Source organism: Stigmatopora argus, chromosome 6 (assembly GCF_051989625.1).
Source record: "Stigmatopora argus isolate UIUO_Sarg chromosome 6, RoL_Sarg_1.0, whole genome shotgun sequence".
NCBI lineage: Eukaryota > Metazoa > Chordata > Actinopteri > Syngnathiformes > Syngnathidae > Stigmatopora > Stigmatopora argus.
In genome coordinates this window covers 7,275,187-7,295,381 of record NC_135392.1, presented here as the reverse complement: position 1 = coordinate 7,295,381, position 20,195 = coordinate 7,275,187, and the positions used below count along the sequence as shown (strand labels likewise).

General features: G+C 41.0%; 1 protein-coding gene across 1 annotated transcript; it reads left to right on the top strand.

Moving 5' to 3' along the window:
- Window positions 1-1,453: 1,453 nt before the first annotated feature.
- On the top strand, window positions 1,454-19,353 carry LOC144076107 (arf-GAP with GTPase, ANK repeat and PH domain-containing protein 1-like). The gene is made up of 20 exons (XM_077603680.1): window positions 1,454-1,919; window positions 2,244-3,413; window positions 6,523-6,581; window positions 6,660-6,747; window positions 6,866-6,951; window positions 7,053-7,194; window positions 8,506-8,640; window positions 8,748-8,869; window positions 9,365-9,526; window positions 11,236-11,319; window positions 11,533-11,637; window positions 11,738-11,897; window positions 12,900-13,028; window positions 13,110-13,247; window positions 13,348-13,407; window positions 13,921-14,072; window positions 14,517-14,607; window positions 15,095-15,317; window positions 15,763-16,066; window positions 17,963-19,353. The coding sequence occupies exons 2-20, from the start codon at window positions 2,327-2,329 to the stop codon at window positions 18,242-18,244; spliced, it is 3,609 nt and encodes a 1,202-aa protein (XP_077459806.1). The 5' UTR covers window positions 1,454-1,919; window positions 2,244-2,326; the 3' UTR covers window positions 18,245-19,353.
- Window positions 19,354-20,195: the final 842 nt, after the last annotated feature.

Here is a 20,195-nt window from a genome sequence, read left to right as displayed (position 1 = left end):
TGACTTCTCCATTCTTGAAGTTATGCACTGGGGTGCATAAACGCAAGTTGCGTCACAAAGGATGCAATCCTTCACCGTTGAGTTAAACAGCTGTGAACTCCAATGCTTTTACCTAATGTAAATGTCAAATGTATTGATGTAAGCAGCGCATGACTTAATTGTTTACGCTCTGTCTGTCACACGGCATTTAGTGACAAGCTCCGCAAAGTGACAGAATTGACATCTTGGTTGTGAGCAAGTCTTTAATAAATTGAAAATGCACACCATGGTGTCAATCACCTCTTAAATCCTTTTGGAAAATGGTTCGGTGCTATCGAGCTGAAGCAGTTCATTTCATTCAAATCCATTTCTTTTTTAAATCAACCTTCCCTGCAAACCACAAAGGAATAAAACTGTTTTCATCACAGTACAACTTCATGACTGCAAGGTTCACTTTAGTGTCACAATTCATGACTTGACACCCTGAGCTGGTCAACAGCTATTCACAGAAGCACTGAAATTCATGTCTACTCGCTATTTACTGTCTCCAGTTAACTTAAAATGAATGTTTCTTGGTTATGGGAGGAAAGCTGACTACCTGGGGGCATAACACACACAAACACACACACACAGACACACACACACACACACACACAGGCACTGAATGAATATGTGGATGCCACACAAGAAGGCGATAGCAAAATCCTTGACTTCTGAACTTTTAGACGACTGTACCGCTGCGGATGTCCAGATGTTGAATATAAATATATATATTTTTACTTCCAATTAAATCTTTTTCAATGCATGTTTTGCTAAACCCGATCCAACGCAATATTTCCATAACCCTTAATTTGTATTAAAGTGAGCCCTTGTAGAGCCTCCTTAAGAAATGCTGTGTTTACAACTATTACTCATACTGTTACTGACATTAGTTTCTAAAGAGAAGTCCCTGCTAAGAAATCCATCATACTCTGGTTTCAGTACTAGCACGCTGGATCTGTTTTCTTTTGGTACTGGTTTTGCTGGTACAGGAACCAGCTGTTGATTTCTTAGCTGGGTTTTCATTCCGTAGTAATATAATGCCTCTGTTTAAATCTTTACCCTTCCTCCACCTAAATCTTCCACTTCTTAATTTGATGTTGTATGTATTCTATTGATCATAAATATGCTAAGTGGTTCTCATCTTGTGCATCTTCTCTTTTGTATGCAAGCGGCCAAGCTGCAAGAGCAGACGCTGCCCATAAATTGCTTTGGAAAGGACAGAGAGAAAAAAAGAGAGAGAGGAGGAGAGGGAGAAAGAGAGAGGACAGATGCACTGGCAAGGGGTTTGTCGCCCCCCTCTTTCCTCTTTTGTAGTGTGCACAGATAAAAATCTGATGAACGTGAGCACCACCTCGCAGTTAGCTTCCTTTCGGAACCAGCGAGTCCAGTTGTGCTGCAGGATTACGGTAGGGTAAGTGAAGGGGGGGTGGGCAAGGGCGGAAGGGCTGGGGTGGACTGGTGGGCTTCCTCTGGCTCACGGAGACACATTTTATTGACTTGCTAATTGGATGAGGCGCTCGGAGGAGAGGATGCGGTGACCGAGAGGAGCCTTCTCCAGAGGAACGACGGACACAAGGAAGCGTTGCGTGCCTTTTTAGTGAAATTCTTCCATTTTGGGGGTTCATCAGTAGATGGCTTTTCCCCCCAGTAGCCGCCACGCTGTGAATACCTGCTTTTATGCGTGACATTGTCAAATGGAGGCTCCAGCTGCAAGACGCATCGCGACAAGTGAATGATTTTTCCCCCCTGGCAGCCTCACTTTCATCTATTTTCATTTCCTTTTGTGGATCAATCAGCTTCTCCGCTCCGAATGATATCCTGTTTGATGCCAGTTGATCGCCAAAGGAATCGTTTTGACTAAGCAAGGACCCATGTAATCGATGGGCGGCAAATTGAAGGTAGGAACACAATTCCAAGAAAAAAATATCCGGAAATGTGACCCAACTGTTCGATATATGCATTCCCCCCCTCCCTCCATCCCTCCTCCCTCAAATCCTGCGTCCTCGTCTATCCATCGGTGTGTCTACCTGTCAGATTTGTACAAAAGAAAAGCAAGGAAGGGCTTATGAATGAATTAATAGTAGAGACAAGTAGTAGCGGTGTGCGTGGATGGGGATTTATTCAGGGAGGGGGGGAAAGCAGTCTAGACAGGGTAAAACATTTGAATGTACTGCGAAAATATGTCCCGCATCCATCCTCGTGGATTGTGCTCTCTGTTTCAGTTGCCGCGTGCTGCCATGACTGAGGTTTGCATGCGTGGCCTGCTTGGAGAGAAGGTGGCACTGTGCTGAGCTCTTCTCTCCCAATGAACCAAGCAGACAACCCACAGAGGCGCACCACCTACCTCATCTCCCTCACTCTGGTGAAGGTTGAGGCTTTGCCAGAGGATGTAGCCGGGAACCGAGAGGAGAAGGAGGGGGGATGGAGCCCCAAGGAGGAGGCCAGGGCTTACCCCCAAGAGGAAGAACCGTGTCTCGGCCCACCAGCATCAGGCAAAGCGTGCTCGCGCCAGGATGAAGAAGCGGAGCAGGTGCGCGTCAAGTACGACAGCCCGCCTGAGAAATGGGGGAAAGCCGGGCAGGGAGACCCCAAAGATCTGGTGCCGTTTGCAAAGAGCAAGGACGCGTCTATCGCGCACGCCCAGTTGAGGCAAATGGTGAAGGTGTACAGCGGGAGCGCCCTGGAGAGCAGCGTCCGGCGAGACGGGCCCCGCAATGACGCCTCGCGGCCCAAGACGGAACTTTACCAGGAGCCTCCCAGGCTCTTCCCGAAGGGCGAAAATGGAGCCGAGCTCAACAACCGTTCGCGGTGCAGCCTCCCTTTTTCGGTCAGTCAGCGCCCTGACGTTCTAATGAGGTCGCAGACGGGAACCAGCTCGGGAGGCTGGAGGGAGACCAGGGAAGCCAACTTGTATCACTCAGCTAAGACTCTGGAGAGGAGAGACAACCGAATCGGGGAGCAGTCCCCCCTCACGGCAGCTACGGGTCTGGGGCCTTACCGCGCGTCTTGGGCCGACAGCGACGGCAGAGGCACGCTCATCCGTCCCGCCGCTCCCCTCAGCGGAGGCTATTCCGGAATCATGAACCGGGAGAACCATCACGAGGAGAGATTTAAGGTTTCCCTGGTTACCCCGGTAGGCTGCGATGTGAGCAGGCCTCAAAGAAAAGCCACCAGTCGCACCCTAGATAACAGCGACCTACATTGCCTCTCGGAGGATGCCAGGAGAGGAAAAGAGGGCCAAGGAGGAACGATGCAGAGAGCTCCCGCCCGTGACCGCAAGATGCTCAAGTTTATTAGTGGGATTTTCTCCAAAAGTGCAGCCGTGCCCCCAATTGTCAGCACAGCATCTGGTCCGTATCCCGCTGTGGAGAGGGGCTCCAGCGAGGAAGAGGGTAAGTTCTCCGTTGATTCATCTCTTCTACAACATGACAGAGATCTATAGTGGCTTCTCTGTACTTTTAACATGCACGTTAGCCTTCTAATTGGACCACTATTTCACACAGTGAGGTTTCTTTCCAGTCACTGACACAGTTATGCCATTGAGAGACGAAACGGTTCCCCTGCAAGATTTGTAGCAGGAACATATATATCTTGAGCCCCTCTCACCTCTCTGAGTTTAAATAAGGAAGCCCTCATGTACAGAAGTGATATATTGCCAAATCCTGTTCTCAGAAATTCAGTTCTCACTGTTAGAATCATTTTGAAAGACCCCATTTCAGAAGTGCATTAATCAGTGGTTCTGAAATTGCGGCACGAGTACCACCATTGGAATGCTAAGGATTGACTGAATTATTACTGTATAAATGTCAGGAAAAGAAAATTCATTTCATTAGAGGCACCCTAAAAAGTGGCAGCGAGGACGCAGATGTGCACTTAACAGGATATTAGTTGTTTATTTTTAGTCCTGTCATTTGGATAGTATCCGAGTTGTTAAGATATTTTGAACTTTAATTTTGAAATCTACCTTGGCCTCAATTTTTCATTTGAACAAGGGTATGTTGACATTGTCTACCCGCTGTAGCAAAGAAAACGCATTATTTTCAATAACATTTACAACATCATTAAATCTTTAATACATTTGTCAACAAATTTCATGATAATGAGTGTTGTATTATTTATATTTGTTGTTAATTAAATCCTGCCTGGTAGTCATTAACTCTGACTTGTTAAATGGACAGACAAGACGTCGTATAAATGGTGTTCATGTGGAAAAATAGTTGGGCAAAGAATTTAAATATTAAAATCACAAATTTCTCTCTTATTTCCGTCTTGCATGCTCACACTTTTACCTAGGGACAATTTTGAGTGGTCATCCAACCTACCAAGCATGTTTTGGGGATGTGAGAAAAAAACAGAGTACCCGGAGAAAACCTATGCAGGCACAGGGTTACAAACACCCCACAGCAATTGAACCCTCAATCTCAGAACTGTAAGGCAGATGTACTAGCCACTCACCCACTGTGCCACCCATATCATAAAAATGCTATTCTTTTTTTGTTTGATTGTTTTATTACCAAATACTTCTCTCTCATCTGTTTTTCTGAACCGCTTTATCCTCATCACGGGGGGTGCTTGAGCCTATCCCAGCTGACTCCGGGGTCAGAGGCGGGGGACACCCTGAATTGGTGGCCAGCCAATCGCAGGGCACGAGGAGACGGGACAACCATGCACGCTCACACCCATGCCTAGGGGCAATTTGGAGTGTCCAATTAGCCTATGATGCATGTTTTTGGAACGTTGGAGGAAACCGGAGTACCCGGAGGAAACCCACGCAGACCCGGGTAGAACATGCAAACTCCACACAGATGGACATGACCTGGAATTGAACCCAGGACCCCAGAGCTGTGAGGCCAACGCGCTAACCACTCGCTCCACCGGCCGCCCCCCCTTTAAACATCCAGAATATAATATGTCAACCTTGCTGAATGAATGAGCCTGGAAAATGTCAATGGGCTTCAAGTGTGACTTTTTACACAAGCAGAGCTTTACATACAAAGCCAATAAACAGGTGGTGGTTCAGTCTTCTAAAAAATACACATCAGTCTTACATAATGATATTCTAAGTTAGAAAATGAAGGATAAGATGCCCTGGTTTATCGAGCCTTAAAGTGAAGATAGTTGTCTATGACGGTGATTGTGGGATCCAAGAAGGCGCTGAATAATTTGTCAGGAGTAAGTGGGACATGAATAATTAAGGTTGGGGAGACACAGAGCCGTGTTCATGCAGAGAACAAGCTACTACTTCCTGCTCTGTGTGGCCTGGTCATCAACATTCACACTGTTGGCACGTCGACTATTGGTGAGCTACGTCGTCTACATCTCACCTGTTGTCTCCTTTATCTCTTTTACCCAGATTGATACAAATTCCGTTCGCACACAGTGGCGCGGAAAAATATACGTACACGGTCGTGTGCTATCTGTAAAGAGGTGAACAACACAGCCTCTTTTTGCCTTTCACATGTCGAGACCATTCATCGTATAGAGGCTTCTGGAAAAAGGAGTTGTCATGGCAACAGCCAGCTGTGGGGATTGTTATTTGGTCGCTGGTGTGACGGTAATGAAAGAGAGTTTGGGGTTACCCAAAGATGGAGGATTAGGAAAATGGATGCCAGGGGGACAGTTGTTAAATGGTTCTAAAAATATGTCCCCTTTGTGGGTGTGTTTTGCACTAGGAAAAAAACTGTCCATATTTAAGTGTGTGTGCGTGTGTGTGTGTGTGTGCAAACAGACTGAGTCATGCAGACAAACGAAGGATGGTTGCCCTGGACACATTAAATGCCCATCCTTGAACTATTACAGCGCCATTGACGATGACAGGCGTCCAATGTTGTGGCTCTTTTGAAATGAGTTTGTCACTAGTAGGTGTCCAATCAAATGGAACTGGAAGGTGACCATTTGTTACCAGCACCACCCAGTTCAAACTTATTGGATGCCTAGCGACATCAATGGCAGACAATGATTTCAACAGAATCATCAAGTAGCCTTGTACATTTTAGTGAAAGAAAATATTCAAGTTATGAGCCGTCGCTTTGCTTTGTGTTGAGTTAGAAGACAGTTTCAAATACCTATACGCTATTCTAAAGCCGTCACATTTACAAAAATCTATTGTTCCCTATTTTACTATTAATTTATTTTATTAAGTTCTTGGGTCCTGATAAATTAAGAAAAAAAACTCTCGTGCAACTTTTTTTCTCATTGTATTGTGTATTCTTTGGCTAATTGGATTCATACTCTGAAGTATTTATACTCAAAAAATACGTCAGCAGTAATGTTGCATTTACACTGTGTACTATATTGAAGGATTGGGCAAAATAGAACGAGAATGACAATTGAATGGCTTCCTCAGTCGACATATTGGCTCTCTCCTGAGAAAAAAAACAAATCTGAGAAACAAGACCATCTACAGTTTTCAAATTTGATTCCAGTCTAGTATGGTGCCCAACAAACCACTTCCTGCCACTTTGCATTCATGCATATTGATCATTCTCCTTTTGCATTTAGCTCCATGCACCAGCAGTCAGGAATGGACCATCACTCAAACTGTACAAGAACTTCACCTGGTAAAATTGGCTCTTTTCACGTTTTGACATTCAAATACATTCGTCATGCCTTTATTCTAACGCGTGTTTGTGTATCAGGCTGTTTTGGGAGGACTGTGCAGCGGAAAGTCTGCGCTGGTGCACAGACACCTGACAGGAAGTTACCTGTCACTGGAAAATGCTGAGGGTCAGTTTCAATTTGGAATTGTATTTTTGCTTGGCTTATTGATGCACCTTAACGTAAGAACTGAATGCACATTTCGTGATTTCATGGACAAGTCTTAAACATAATTTGTATTACTCAGGGCGTCAATATATTAAGGATGTTCTGATTGATGGACAGAGCCATCTGTTGATCATCAGAGAAGAGACTGAGCTCCCAGGGGCCCAGGTGAGTTAGGAAACAAGCTTTGCTTGGATATAAAGTAGTACACGAGTGAGTCCTATCCTCATGTATTGTAAACACCAATTTTTCCCCTGCCTCGTCTTCAGTTTGCGAGCTGGCTAGACGCGGTTATACTGGTCTTTAGCTTGGAAAACGAGGCCAGTTTCCAGGAAGTGTATAAGATCTACCACCAGCTCGCCGCTCACCGGCCCGTCATGGAGATACCTTTTGTCGTTGTGGGCACTCAAGGTGAGAAATTCCCGAAAAGGCCCCAAAAAGTCAATCTCAACATAATATGTAGCATGGATAAAGATGATTTATATACAATCTTAGTGGACATTTGTATCAGAATTTTTATGTTGGCACTCATAGTTGAATAACATTGAAATATATTCCAAAAATATTTACGTATTTGTTGATTTTTTGCAAGTTGAAACGTGTGATTTCAAATTAAGCGCTTAAAATTGTCAACTTTTACATTTGAATAAATAAATACATGATAAACATTTTAATATTAGGAAGAAAAAAGCTTTCTAGAAGTCACTTTTGCTGCTTTTCTATGCTTTTTTTTTCAGTTTAACCCTAAACCTGCTTCTCTGTTTGTCTGGTTCACACACGCCCACTCGCAAATCTGCTCCGAATAAACGGTTTGACTCTCTGAGTCGTGCCATCTGGAGGTGGTAATATGCCTGAAATGGGCATTTGTATTGTCTGTGGGTATTCTTTTTAATAACCACAAAACAGGAAAGCTTCAAGAAAGGTGTGCCATTTCACCTTTTAATTAAAAAAAGGCTTTGGTCAAAGCAATATCTGATCAGCTAACATGTTGCTTGAACACTGGTAACAGCAGCATTTCTTTCAAAAGAAATCTTGACATGAGCAACCATTTTCGATAGGGTTAAGCGATCTATGCAAGAGAACTTGAATAGAAAAAGTCTCATTCCGAAGCACCTTTTTTGCTTTTCACAGACTAAGACAATTAAACAGCAAATATTGGCAAAGAATGAATGAATCTAATGTTACCTGATCTCATGCTTATGACCTCTTTAAGAAGTGACTGTTTCGCTTTTTTTTCCCATTCAATTATTATTATTTAAGGCACATGTGTCAAAGTGGCGGCCCAGGGGCCAAATCTGGCCCGCCGCATCATTTTATGTGGCCCGGGAAAGCAAATCATGTGTCGACTTTCTGTTTCAGGATCAAATTAAAATGAAGAGTATGGATGTATATAAAATTTCCTAAATTTTCCCCCTTTTAAATCAATAATTGTAATTTTTTAATCCATTTTTTTCTGTGTTTTTAGTTCAAAAATGATTTTGTAAAATCTAAAAATATGTATAAAAAGGCTAAAATAAACATTGTTTTAGATCTATAAAAAACTGAATATTCAGGGCTTTTAATACAGTTCTTTTAATCCATTTATTTAAAAAAAATCTAAATATTATATCTAAAATTGTCTGGCCCCCGTGAAATCAAGTTGACGTTAAACCGCCCCGCAAACCAACCCGAGTCTGACACCCTTGATTTAAGGCATTGATTTAGTCTTTTTGTCTCGATCAGATAAGATCAGCAGCAACAATCCCAGGGTCATCGACGACGCCCGGGCCAGGCAACTCTGCTCGGATGTACGTCGTTGCACCTACTACGAAACATGTGCCACGTACGGCCTCAATGTCAACAGGGTCTTTACTGATGGTACGTCACAACCGCAACAAACTACTACTGTATAAACAAATACGGAAACCCTGATATATATATTTTTTTGCATTTAAATTGTTGTACTACCTTTATTCTTGCTCTAGCTGCTCAGAAAATCATGGCTGCCAAGAAGCAAGCTGCATTGCTGGCTTCCTGTAAATCCCTTCCCAACTCTCCCAGTCACTCAGGTGGCTCCACTCCAGTGTCTGGTGTCTTTCCAGGACAGGTGAACAATTGATAAACACATTATGTTACTTGAATTGTTGTCTACTGGTTCCACTATGTGCTTCACAATATTACCTGAGTATGTATAGTATCCATGGAAGCACTTAGGCAATGTGTTATTATCATATAAATCTGCACTCTGATGAGAATTCACATTGATGTAATATTGAAAATCCTGGAAAACCAGAGAAAAAGTAAATTCATTTACTGTTAGTTTTCCCACAATATAATTCCCATCCTTCACATACCTACAGATAAATATAATTTTCCTTTTTGCTTTCAAGGAAAGCTCTTCCAAAAGTACTGTATAGGAAACAATTACACCCCTTAAAAAGTAATGTGGCTCATGTCACCTTTCAATAAAAATGTTATTTGTGTTCATTAAAGTTTTTACAAGCATGTTCATGGGAAATATTCATTTCACACATCCTACTGTAAACTACTGCCTCGCTTCAATAATGTCGTCCATTTAACTCTCTTTCTCTCTAATTTGCAGGCTAGTAATGGGGGTCAGAGTAGCGATTACTCCTCGTCGCTTCCCTCCACGCCCGTGATTAGCCATAAAGAGATTGGCAGATCGGCAAGAGGGGAAAAGCAGGACGCTGGCACCCCTGGTTCCGTCCGCAGTGCCACTCGCAGACGCACTGCACGCTTTTCGGTATAAACTGCATTTGCCAAGTATACAAGGACCTATATATATATATTTAACCAATTGAATAATGATGCCATTGGATTGGATTGGATAACTTTATTCATCCCGTATTCGGGAAATTTCATTGTGACAGTAGCAAGAAAAGGCATAGTTATAAGTTAGACAGTACAGTCGCAAAGGCCGCACAACAACATAAAACAATAAAGCTGGCTGTATCCATTAGCAGAGTCACCCTGAACCACAGTGGCTCTATTTTAATTGGCCCATATGGTGTAGGCCTATGCTTGTTTCAATCCTTTAGTTTCTCGGCGGTCTCACTGCAATTATCGGTGTTTAGCAAGTAAAGTCTAATTTGACAGCATGTGTGACTATAATGAAGGTGTCATTTTGGTAATGTGTCTGCCGTGTGAATGATGTGACATGTTCGTTTTGTAGCTTACTTCTCGTTCCCTTTCCAATTGATTTTTGAAGAATTTCGGGCAAAATTTGGCTAGTAATATACAGGCAATGATGGGTATTTTTTTTTAAATTAATTATTTATATGTTATATTGAGTATCTCGATACTGCGTTTGGCTTGCAACCAATTCAGGGTGATCCCCACCAAATGCCCAAATTTAGAATCCAGCACCCCCGCGACTCTTGTGAGGATAAGCGGAAAGGACAATGAATGAATGAATTATAAAAAGTATTAGTATTGAGGCAGTCTATGGTTTTGCGACATGATAGTTAGAATTTTATTGTAGTGCGTATGATTTAGCTCACATAATACTTCTTTCACTCTGTTTTGCATTTTTAACATCTCTAACTTGGTTATCACCACCATGAAACGTATCGTTAGTTGTGAGACGGTGTATTTTATTGCCTTTGCTAACGTAGCAGAAGGTTGCATGCTTGCGCATCGTTACCTGTGAGATGAAGTGTTTTAGTGCCGTACACCAGCTGGTGATGATACTTTGGTGTGCCAAGAACAGAAGGAGGAGAGAATGAAGATTATTAGACCGCTTCAAGAGCAGGGTTTTTTTTAAGGTTTTTTTTTATCTCAAGGTGGCAAATTCTGGAAAGAGCTTTGGGAATTACTTTACACTTGAAATACCCTACTCCTAGGAAGTTAGTGACTGGTTTAGTGGTTCGTGTCTTGATAGTTCGTGTCAACTTTCTGTTGCCATGCCGACCGAGAACAGTGAGAATGTTCCGGTAATTCAGGGATCACTGTGTAGATCTAGCTGTTGCAATGCAACATGGGAATGTGCCACATTTAGAGGGAATGAGATGAGTCGATTTGATTGGTGGCGAATTCTTATTTGCTTGATGGATGTGCAAGACAAATTTAAAATCTGTGGGATAGGCTCCATCCTCTCTCAACAGTAAAAAAAATGCTCTTGGCAAGACACTGAACACTATTTTGCCCCCAGTGGGATGACAACCCATTGGTCTGTGAATGTGTATTGATATAAAGTGCTTTTGCCCATGTATACAGATTAAGTATTTATGTTTCCATAAAGGTTTATGAGAAACTAAATTTGTCAAATTGAAATCAATAAAAACTGAAATAAATTCTGTTTAAGGTCACCGATAATACTCAAGTCTATCATTCATTTATTTTTATAGTATTTAAAGGTTGTACCATAGAAACAAAGCAGTGCTTAACCAACATCCCAGCACAAAAATAAGGTTCCAATGAATTAACTTCTTTTCCCCCTTGTGTTTCCTTCAGGGTCGACGAGGCAGTGACTCAGCCAGACGAAGCGCAGACTGCAAAGGAGATGTGGGAAGCGGGCGCTTCATTCCCATCAAACAGGTGAGAGAAAGATGCAGCATACAAATCTTCAGTCGAGGACATCTCACCTTGACACCTTTAAGGAAGCGTCATTGTGTGAATTAAAGTATCGCACATATTAGCTGCATGGAAACGTTGTGGATGATTTTGGCCGCCACTGAGCATCCGTCTGAGATGAACATGCATGATTAACAGTGCGTTTCCCATTTTTTCCCCCCACGTGACTTCTACCAGGGTTTTTTGCTGAAGCGGAGCGGCAACTCCCTCAACAAAGAATGGAAGAAGAAATATGTTACCCTCTCCAGCGATGGCATACTGTCATACCACTCCAACGTCAATGTAAGTGTGTGTTTTGACAGAGCAATTTCAGGGTTTTATGATGCAGACACATCACTGTCAGATGGCGCTTGGTGGTCATGCAGTTTCCTTGACTTGGCAGGATTACATGCTGAACACCCCCGGGAAGGAAATGGACCTGTTGCGGGTTACAGTAAAGGTGCCTGGCAAACGACCCCCTCGTGCTGTGCCCGCTGGCGCCCCTCCAGTTGGGCTTAATGGCAGGATGAAAGATGCACAAGGAGCAGAGGGTGTCAACTTGGGTGAGGAAAAAAAAAGGATACCGCTCTGCTCTGCATACCTTGACAAATGTCCGGGCAAAAACTAACGATATAAATTGGAATAATAACATCATTAGGAAAAGGATCGCTCCCCCAAGGCCTTCCATTTGAGTAATGAGGCCGAGCACCCACAAAATTGTTAAAAATCAGTCAACTTCTGTGTGCATAATAATGAGAAATTCGAGAAAATGCGCAACTCTCCAAATTTTTGTCTTATTACATCTCATTTATTAGAAGTCACTCAAGGGCCTTGATTATTAACATAAACAAACAAGCTATACCATTAGAAAGAGGGGTCAGAATAAATATATTATATTATATTATATTATATTATATTATATTATATTATATTATATTATATTATATTATATTACATTATATTATATTATATTATATTATATTATATTATATTATATTATATTATATTATATTATATTATATTATATTATATTATATTATATTATATTATATTATATTATATTATATTATATTATATTATATTATATTATATTACATTATATTACATAACATTAGATTACATTACATTATATTATATTATATTATATTACATTATATTATCTATTATATTATATTATGTTCTATTATATTATAGTATTTTCAAGGCTTTTGCAGCTGCATACAGGAAGAAAAACGGTTACATCAAAGGTATCTATTGAATATTTACAATATAAACACTAGCAGTGAAGTGGCAAATAACTGGCACCTGAACATGAATAAATAAATACAATGTTGTTGTGAAAGGAAAAAGCTGCAGCCTTAGAGGCAACTTTATATGAATAAATAAATCACATTGACACAGTAATGAATAAGCAATAGAGCGTTGTGTTGATTAGGTAGTCTAACAGTGGAATGGATACATTTCTGGAATGTAATACTTTTGTTTACATCATGAGCAATTTGGGATATTTTTTTCCTCCATTTTTTAAATGTTTTTATTTTTTTACTGCTCGATTTTTGTCATAGTTCCTGTCAGTGCCAGTGGGCTCCTGCAAGTGGATGACATGGAGGGTCTGGGAGGCGTTCTTTTCCTGAGGAGCAACAGAGGCGTCCAAAGATGTTCTTCCAACGTCTCCAACCACGCTCAAAGCGTCGGTGAGGGAAAGAAGCAGAATATATGTACTTCAAATATCACACATCGTTACACGAGCTGATGAATTGCGAATGTGTCGGCAGACTCCGCCGTTGAGGGCGTGTCCAGCTCCTCGTCCACCAAGGACGTGGGCTCCACATCTCCAGTGGAGGACAGGAAGAAACATCGCAGGAAGAAGAGCACAAACCAGAAAGGGGATGCCACGATTGGCCAAGCAGAGGGTAATTATGAGATGAATATTGGAAAACCTACAAATGAAAATCCTTTATTATTTGTGGCCAAGTAAGCCAAATAATTGTTGAATGTCTTTTCTCTTTCTAGCCAAGCGCAAAATGTGGAAACTTAAAAGCTTTGGCAGCTTAAGGAACGTGAGCAAAGCAGGTAATGTATAACTATCTCTTATCACATTGCAACTTCTAGCACATTCTAAGTTAGAGATTTGAATATTGCAGTTGTTATAAGTTATGGTCATTGATAAGGATTTAGCAACATTTACTTTTTAGGTGTTAAGTAGTGCAATTTAAAAATAGTTAGTTAAAAGTAACCCCATGATTAAGAATTAGATGAGATTAGATAACTTTATTCATCCTGTATTCAGGAAATTTTACTGTCACAGTAGCAAGAGGGTGAGAATACAGACACAGGAAAAGACATTTTAGACATAAATAAAGAGGTAATAAATAAGTAAATAAATAGTGTTGCATGAAATATATATGTATATGTGTGTATATGTGTATATATATGTATATATACACACATATATACATACACATACATATATATATACATATACACACATACATACACATACATATATATACATATACACACACATGTATACATACGGTTGGTCTTAATATTAAGAATGAGTTTGTATGTTTGTGTATGTGACAGATGAAGAAAACAATGATTTCTTGATTGTGTCGAGCTCCGGCCAGACGTGGCATTTTGAAGCCCAGAGTGTAGAGGAAAGAGACTCTTGGGTGCAAGCCATCGAGAGCCAGATCCTAGCCAGCCTGCAGCTGTGTGAGAGCAGTAAGAATAAGGTCAGACAAGCAACTCCTCACACACACACACGCAAATGTATCTTGCATCTTGCGTCCATTTGCACTGGATATAATCAAACATTTTATCCTTGATTCATGATCCAACAACAGTCATGATGGCTCTTGTCACAAAGATAAAGAAAGTTTAATTGATTTTCCGCTGCAAAAGTCACTTCATCAAAGGCGTGCTATGATTTCAGGCCTGCTCAATATTGTCTTGTGCTGATATCCGCACTGCAGCAAGGACACATCCTTGGATGAGTGCTTAAAAATGTAATTTCCTCCGATATCACGGGTTAATGCTAAGATGCAGGTTTTTTTTTTTTTGATGAAACAATTTTCCTCGGGTCAACCCCTTTTAATATCATCCGCCATGTTTTACAGCTTTATTTCAAGCATATTTGGAGAAGAGCATGGCTAAAAGAATATACTTTTTTTTCACAGGCTCGCAAAAATAGCCAGAGCGAAGCCGTGGCTCTGCAGGCTATTCGCAACGCAAAAGGCAACAACTTCTGTGTCGACTGCGATGCTCCCAGTTAGTCACATCTTTCTCTATTTGGCTTTTTTTGTGTGTGTTTGTCTACCATGCAACATCTGATTTACTATTTAGAAGCTATTCTTGTGCCGGCATCTTTCATCTTCTGATGAATGACGTTTAACAGAACAATAGAACAAAGCCTTCCATTAGCTTTTGAGTAATTTCTCAAATTTTTGGAAACCCAAATGATCACATGGGGAGTAAAATAAATATCTCAGAATAGCACAATGTACGACAGAAATCCGTCTGATAATCTTGATTGCGAGACACAAAAAACACTTTGATGTCTTGTCAATTTTCCCACTGAATCAAAACTGGGTCACCATCATGTGGGAGGACGGGTACTTTTCTCCAGTAAACATCTTGCTTCTGAATGTCTACAGTCTTCTTTGTTGACATTTAGCATCATAAGACATTACAAAAGTGGCTGAGTATTGATGAAAAAATAGTGTTGATTGGTTTTTTATTTTTTCTCTCTCAAAAGATCCTACGTGGGCCAGTTTGAACCTCGGTGCCCTCATTTGCATTGAGTGTTCGGGGATTCACCGTAATCTGGGCACCCATGTTTCGCGCGTTCGCTCCTTGGATCTGGACGACCTGCCACGAGAACTCACTCTGGTTCTCAGTGCCATTGGCAACCACATGGTTAATTGCATATGGGAGGCACGCACCATGGGCCACCGTAAACCGCCGCCTGATGCTAGCCGGTAATCTCATTTTCTCATTTCATTTTCTCAACTGCTTTATCCTCACTATCCGCACTGGGGGTGCTGGAGCCTATCCCAGCAGACTACAGGCCAGAGGCGGGGGACACCCTGAATTAGTGGCCAGCCAATCGCAGGGCACTAGAAGACAAACAACCATTCATGCTCACACTCATACCTAAGGGCATTTTAGAGTGTTCAATCAGCCTACTATGCATGTCTTTGGAATGTGGGAGGAAACCGGAGTACCCGGAGAAAACCCACGCAGGCCCGGGGAGAACATGCAAACTCCACACAGGTGGACCGACCTGGATTTGAACCCAGGTCTCCCACTGTGAGGCCAATGCTAGCGGTAAAGATAATATATGTATTTAAATATATCATAAAAGTGCATAGCAACAAAGACTTTTTTTCTGTTCCAACTCTTTCTTGATGTGTTTTTCTCCAGAGAGGAACGAGAGTCATGGATTCGGGCAAAATATGAGCAGAAACTCTTTGTGGCGCCGTTGCCCCCTCCTACTCCCAATGAATGTCCGGACATGACACTGTCAGGCCGTCTTCTACTCGCCGCCATGGAGCACAACCTCCCCAAACTGCTGCTCCTCCTAGCCCACTGCACTAAGGAGGACATAAACGGCCCCCCCAGCATGGCGCTCTCCTCCCGATCCCAACTGGCACTGCGACTGCCCGGCACAGCCCTTCACGCTGCCTGTCAGCAGGCTGACGTAGTGATGACACAACTTCTTGTTTGGGTCAGTTTACTTCCCTCTCATTCATCCAAAAGTGTTTTTGCCGACTGCGATATACACTCACCGACCGCGACATTATGAAATCGGTAATATGAGATCATATGCTGTGTTTTGATCAACACTCTCAGAGAAGTATCCATTCTTTCTACAGTGTTATGGTTGCAATTTGCAACAAAGCACAAGCGGGTAAAATGACCTGTGAGCCTGTGACTGCAACAAATTTCAAATCCCATGAAGCGTCCAAATTTTTTTTCAGGCTGTCCTTCATGACATCTAGTTTCAGAACCCAGCACACGTGCAACAATTAAGTCAGTTTTGACCATGTCAAGGGGGTAGTTTTGTACATTCGTCCTCTAATATTTTTCACGGGTGAGTGGTTGGCCTTCAAGAGAGCCAGCAACGCCCTGACATTTCTTCTCCAAAGATCGTGTCATGGTGTGGGATAGCAGGCAAATGAGCAACAGAGCGGGGTGGGAGCAAAGAGGAAGGGCACCTACAGCAAACAATAATCACAACACCCACCTGAGATATAAATAGGGCATGGAGAAAATGAAACAGTCATTCATTTTCTTTCCCCGAATTAATAAAATAGCTTGTGACATCACAGAAATGCGACCGCTCTTCAATATTTATTTAATAACCCTGCAAAACTAAGCGTTGTCGAAATGCGCATTTTGATCATTCAGGTCAGCACCAATTATCCGGTTGCACACCTGCAGCAACATTGATACATTATGATGTTCAATCACTATAGTTTAAGAATTAAAGGGACAACATTATTTTTTTTCATTATGACATTGGAAACCATTTTACCGAGTTTGCATAACAATTTATGTTGAAAGTGCCCTGAATGTCATTTTCCAAGCTTTATTAGTTGGTCCTTTTGATGCTCTCCTGCAGACATTCACTTTCTCATTATTATGCATCTAACTGCATATAATCTAAATATTCTTTAACCCTCGAACAGCATCGCGGGAGTGGAAGTCGCAGTGAAAAAGTGGCATACAGAGGAACTGGTCATTCAACAAAAGTATTGTACTAAGCCACTGCAAAGGCTCATTTAAATTCTGCATTATTTTTATATTGGATGCGTGGTCCAGTTAAAATCCAGTTAACTTGTTAACCTTGAGACGGGTTTTCTAAGTGTTTAGTGCTCCCTCAAACAAGCAAAAGCTTCTCCAAGTCATTGCGTCATATAATCAAACTCTTTTTCAAATGTACGATTGTACAATAAGGACAAATTTACTAAACATGGCACATAGATAGCGATAAATTAAATTTACGCTTATCTGCTCTCTTAGTTGGTCTAAATTATAATGGAATAGGGTGATTTCATTCCATTTCACCAACACTAAACGAGTAAGAATGTCGAGAAGTTTGCTCCCAAACAATTCTAATTGATTGAGATTACGTTGTGAAAAATAATAATAAATCAGTATCAATCAAAAGAATGCATTGTGTATGTTAGAAATTAGCAACAACGACATAGAATGGTATACAACTATAATTCTGAATGTCCTCTACTTGGGAAATATTCAGGTTACGAATGTGTTTATTCTTAATTTTAATGAGTTAATAACATTTTTTTAAATCTTTTTTTCTCTTTTTGTGTGTTTCTCACATATTTCATTAGAAAATTGGTACACTGATCATTTTCAAAGGGTTTAGTTGGAAGTATATTGTGAACTGAGAGAACAAATTAGAGAATAAAAATCTAAAATGCACTTCTTCATACAAAAAATCCAAGTTACAGCTGTACTCAATTATCCATTACTTCCCTTCAGCAACACGCCTGCATCATATAACTAATTATCAGGCTTCTGGACAGCTTGCTGACGAGTTGATCATTTAATCATATATAGTTTCTTAAAATATTGTTTTATCTCTCCTTTCTATCAGTATGGATGTGACGTTCGGTACAGGGATGCTCAGGGGCAAACAGCGCTGACCCTCGCTCGCATGGCGGGCAGCCAGGAGTGCAGCGACATCCTGCTGCAGTACGGTTGTCCCAACGAACCTGCCCCATCCATCGCCACGACTACCGGTTTCGCATCCGCGGCCAACCCAGGCTTCTCCGTCGCCATGACCCCAAACCTGACGGTCGCCACGACCCTCAAGATCTCGCACAGGAGTGGCGGAGCGAGCTTTAGCTACAGCACGTCGAGAAAAGCCGTGTCGTAAAAGTGGATAGAATTGTTTTTTTGTTTTTCTTTTTAAAGATGATTGTCAGATTGTGGCCTGCACATTGCACTAGTGCTGTGCCAAAAACTCTAATGGAAAAGTGTGCATGTGTGTGTCTAAGGCCGAAAGACAGAGAGGTGGAAAAAAACTGAAGAAAAGACAGAACCGGCACATGCAAAAAAAGGTCAGGAGAGAAGATTGAACAGTTTTTTTTTTTGGTCGGAGTGGAACAAAATCTCAAGTTGAAAATGTCGAGAACTGCAATAAGCTAATTGGTCTGTACCTATTTGAAATGCCATCACTTTATTGGCTATTTCCAAGAGAGACTTTATATACAATGTTGCATTCAATACAGCCAAGCAGACAGTTCCATTTCAAAATTGTGCGACACATGCTGTTTTTGTTTGAAAGAAAATGTAGGAATATCATGAGATTCTATTGTAATTATATAAATCTACACACATACAAATCAGCACAGCTTAATTTACAGTGTTATTATTATTATTATTATTATACTTTTTGTACCGGTGGTTCTGTATACAAAAGTGGCTTGAGAAAAGATTGACACTTTTGTTGCTTTGGTGTTCCTTTGATAATTAACTCTTCAAAGCTACAGACTAAGATTTATATATGTAATGTTTGTATCACTGTGCCCGACATAAACACTTTACATGACTTGTGCATTTTAGATATCTTGAAATGACTATGAGCAGCACGATGGAGCAAAGGAAATGCCTTTCATTTCAACTGAATGTATTCAAAAGTGTCACGTCGTCAGAAAGAAATGCAGCTTCGACGGTTCTCTTGCTGTGACTAATAGAGATTAAAAGTATTGTTTAATAGCTTGTTTTCAAATGTACGTACAGTATATACAAGTGAGCATTGGAATGAATGTATGTATGTATGTAAGTGACTGGTAATCTGTGAGGATAAGAGGAATGTTGCCCATATGGAGATTTAAGGAGTAGCATAAGACCCATCCATACTCGATGTAATTTTGTGTTCATCTAATGACTGTTGCTGAGTATACATGTTCGTGCTGTAAAGAGTTTATTCATTTGTATTTTTTTATTCATGCAATGATTCATAAAGCATTCATTATCTCTGCAGGATATTCTTCCAGCTCTTTTCATTGAGTCCAAAAGCAAGCAAGCAACTACTGGTAACATTTATCGTACGCAAGATTCTACCGTTGTCTATTTATGTCCTTCAAATTGCCAGGAACGCATTGTAGCGCGGCGATAATCAGCCAGCAGAAATCACTTCACACTCATCATCTGACTGTTCGATTGCCCGCTCCTTGGCGTTGGCTTACATTTTTCTAGGTCAGAGCCCTGGACTCTCTTTTATTATGGAGTGCCGACATCAGCTGTAAAACCTAAGCCAGATTTATGAGTTATGATATGAAGGGTTGCCAGTTATTAGAAACAAGACATGGAGAATGGCTTCTTGAATTTTCTGTGAAAATATGCCAGCACAAATATTCTCTGCCAAGTATCAATGTTTCTGGAGGGTCAGGATGACAGTATAAAAGGCTTTTATGCAATAAAGACAAACAGAAGGAAAGGAGACAATATACTAAAGGGATGAGAATGGGTGAGTGTTCTGGTTCGACACTTTTTAAAATGCCAGGTAAAGGTATTTCTTTGTTGGTTTAGATTTAAGCATTAGGTTGTTGTAATACTGGAATTAAATTTCTATTAAAAATCTGATAGTTGATGTAGAAGAATCTTGCTCCCTAGTTTGGCCTGATTTAGAATCAATCTTGGTAGTATTCTTATCCACCATATCTCTTTTTAAATAACTTGTTATTCAGCACTGGCATACTGCGTTGACATCCTTTATTCATGAGTAAATAAAAGAACCAACGCAAACAGTAACGCAGAAACTTATGCATTATTGGGTTTTGATCAGTGCAACCTAATTTGTTGCCACAAATGTTGCAATCAAC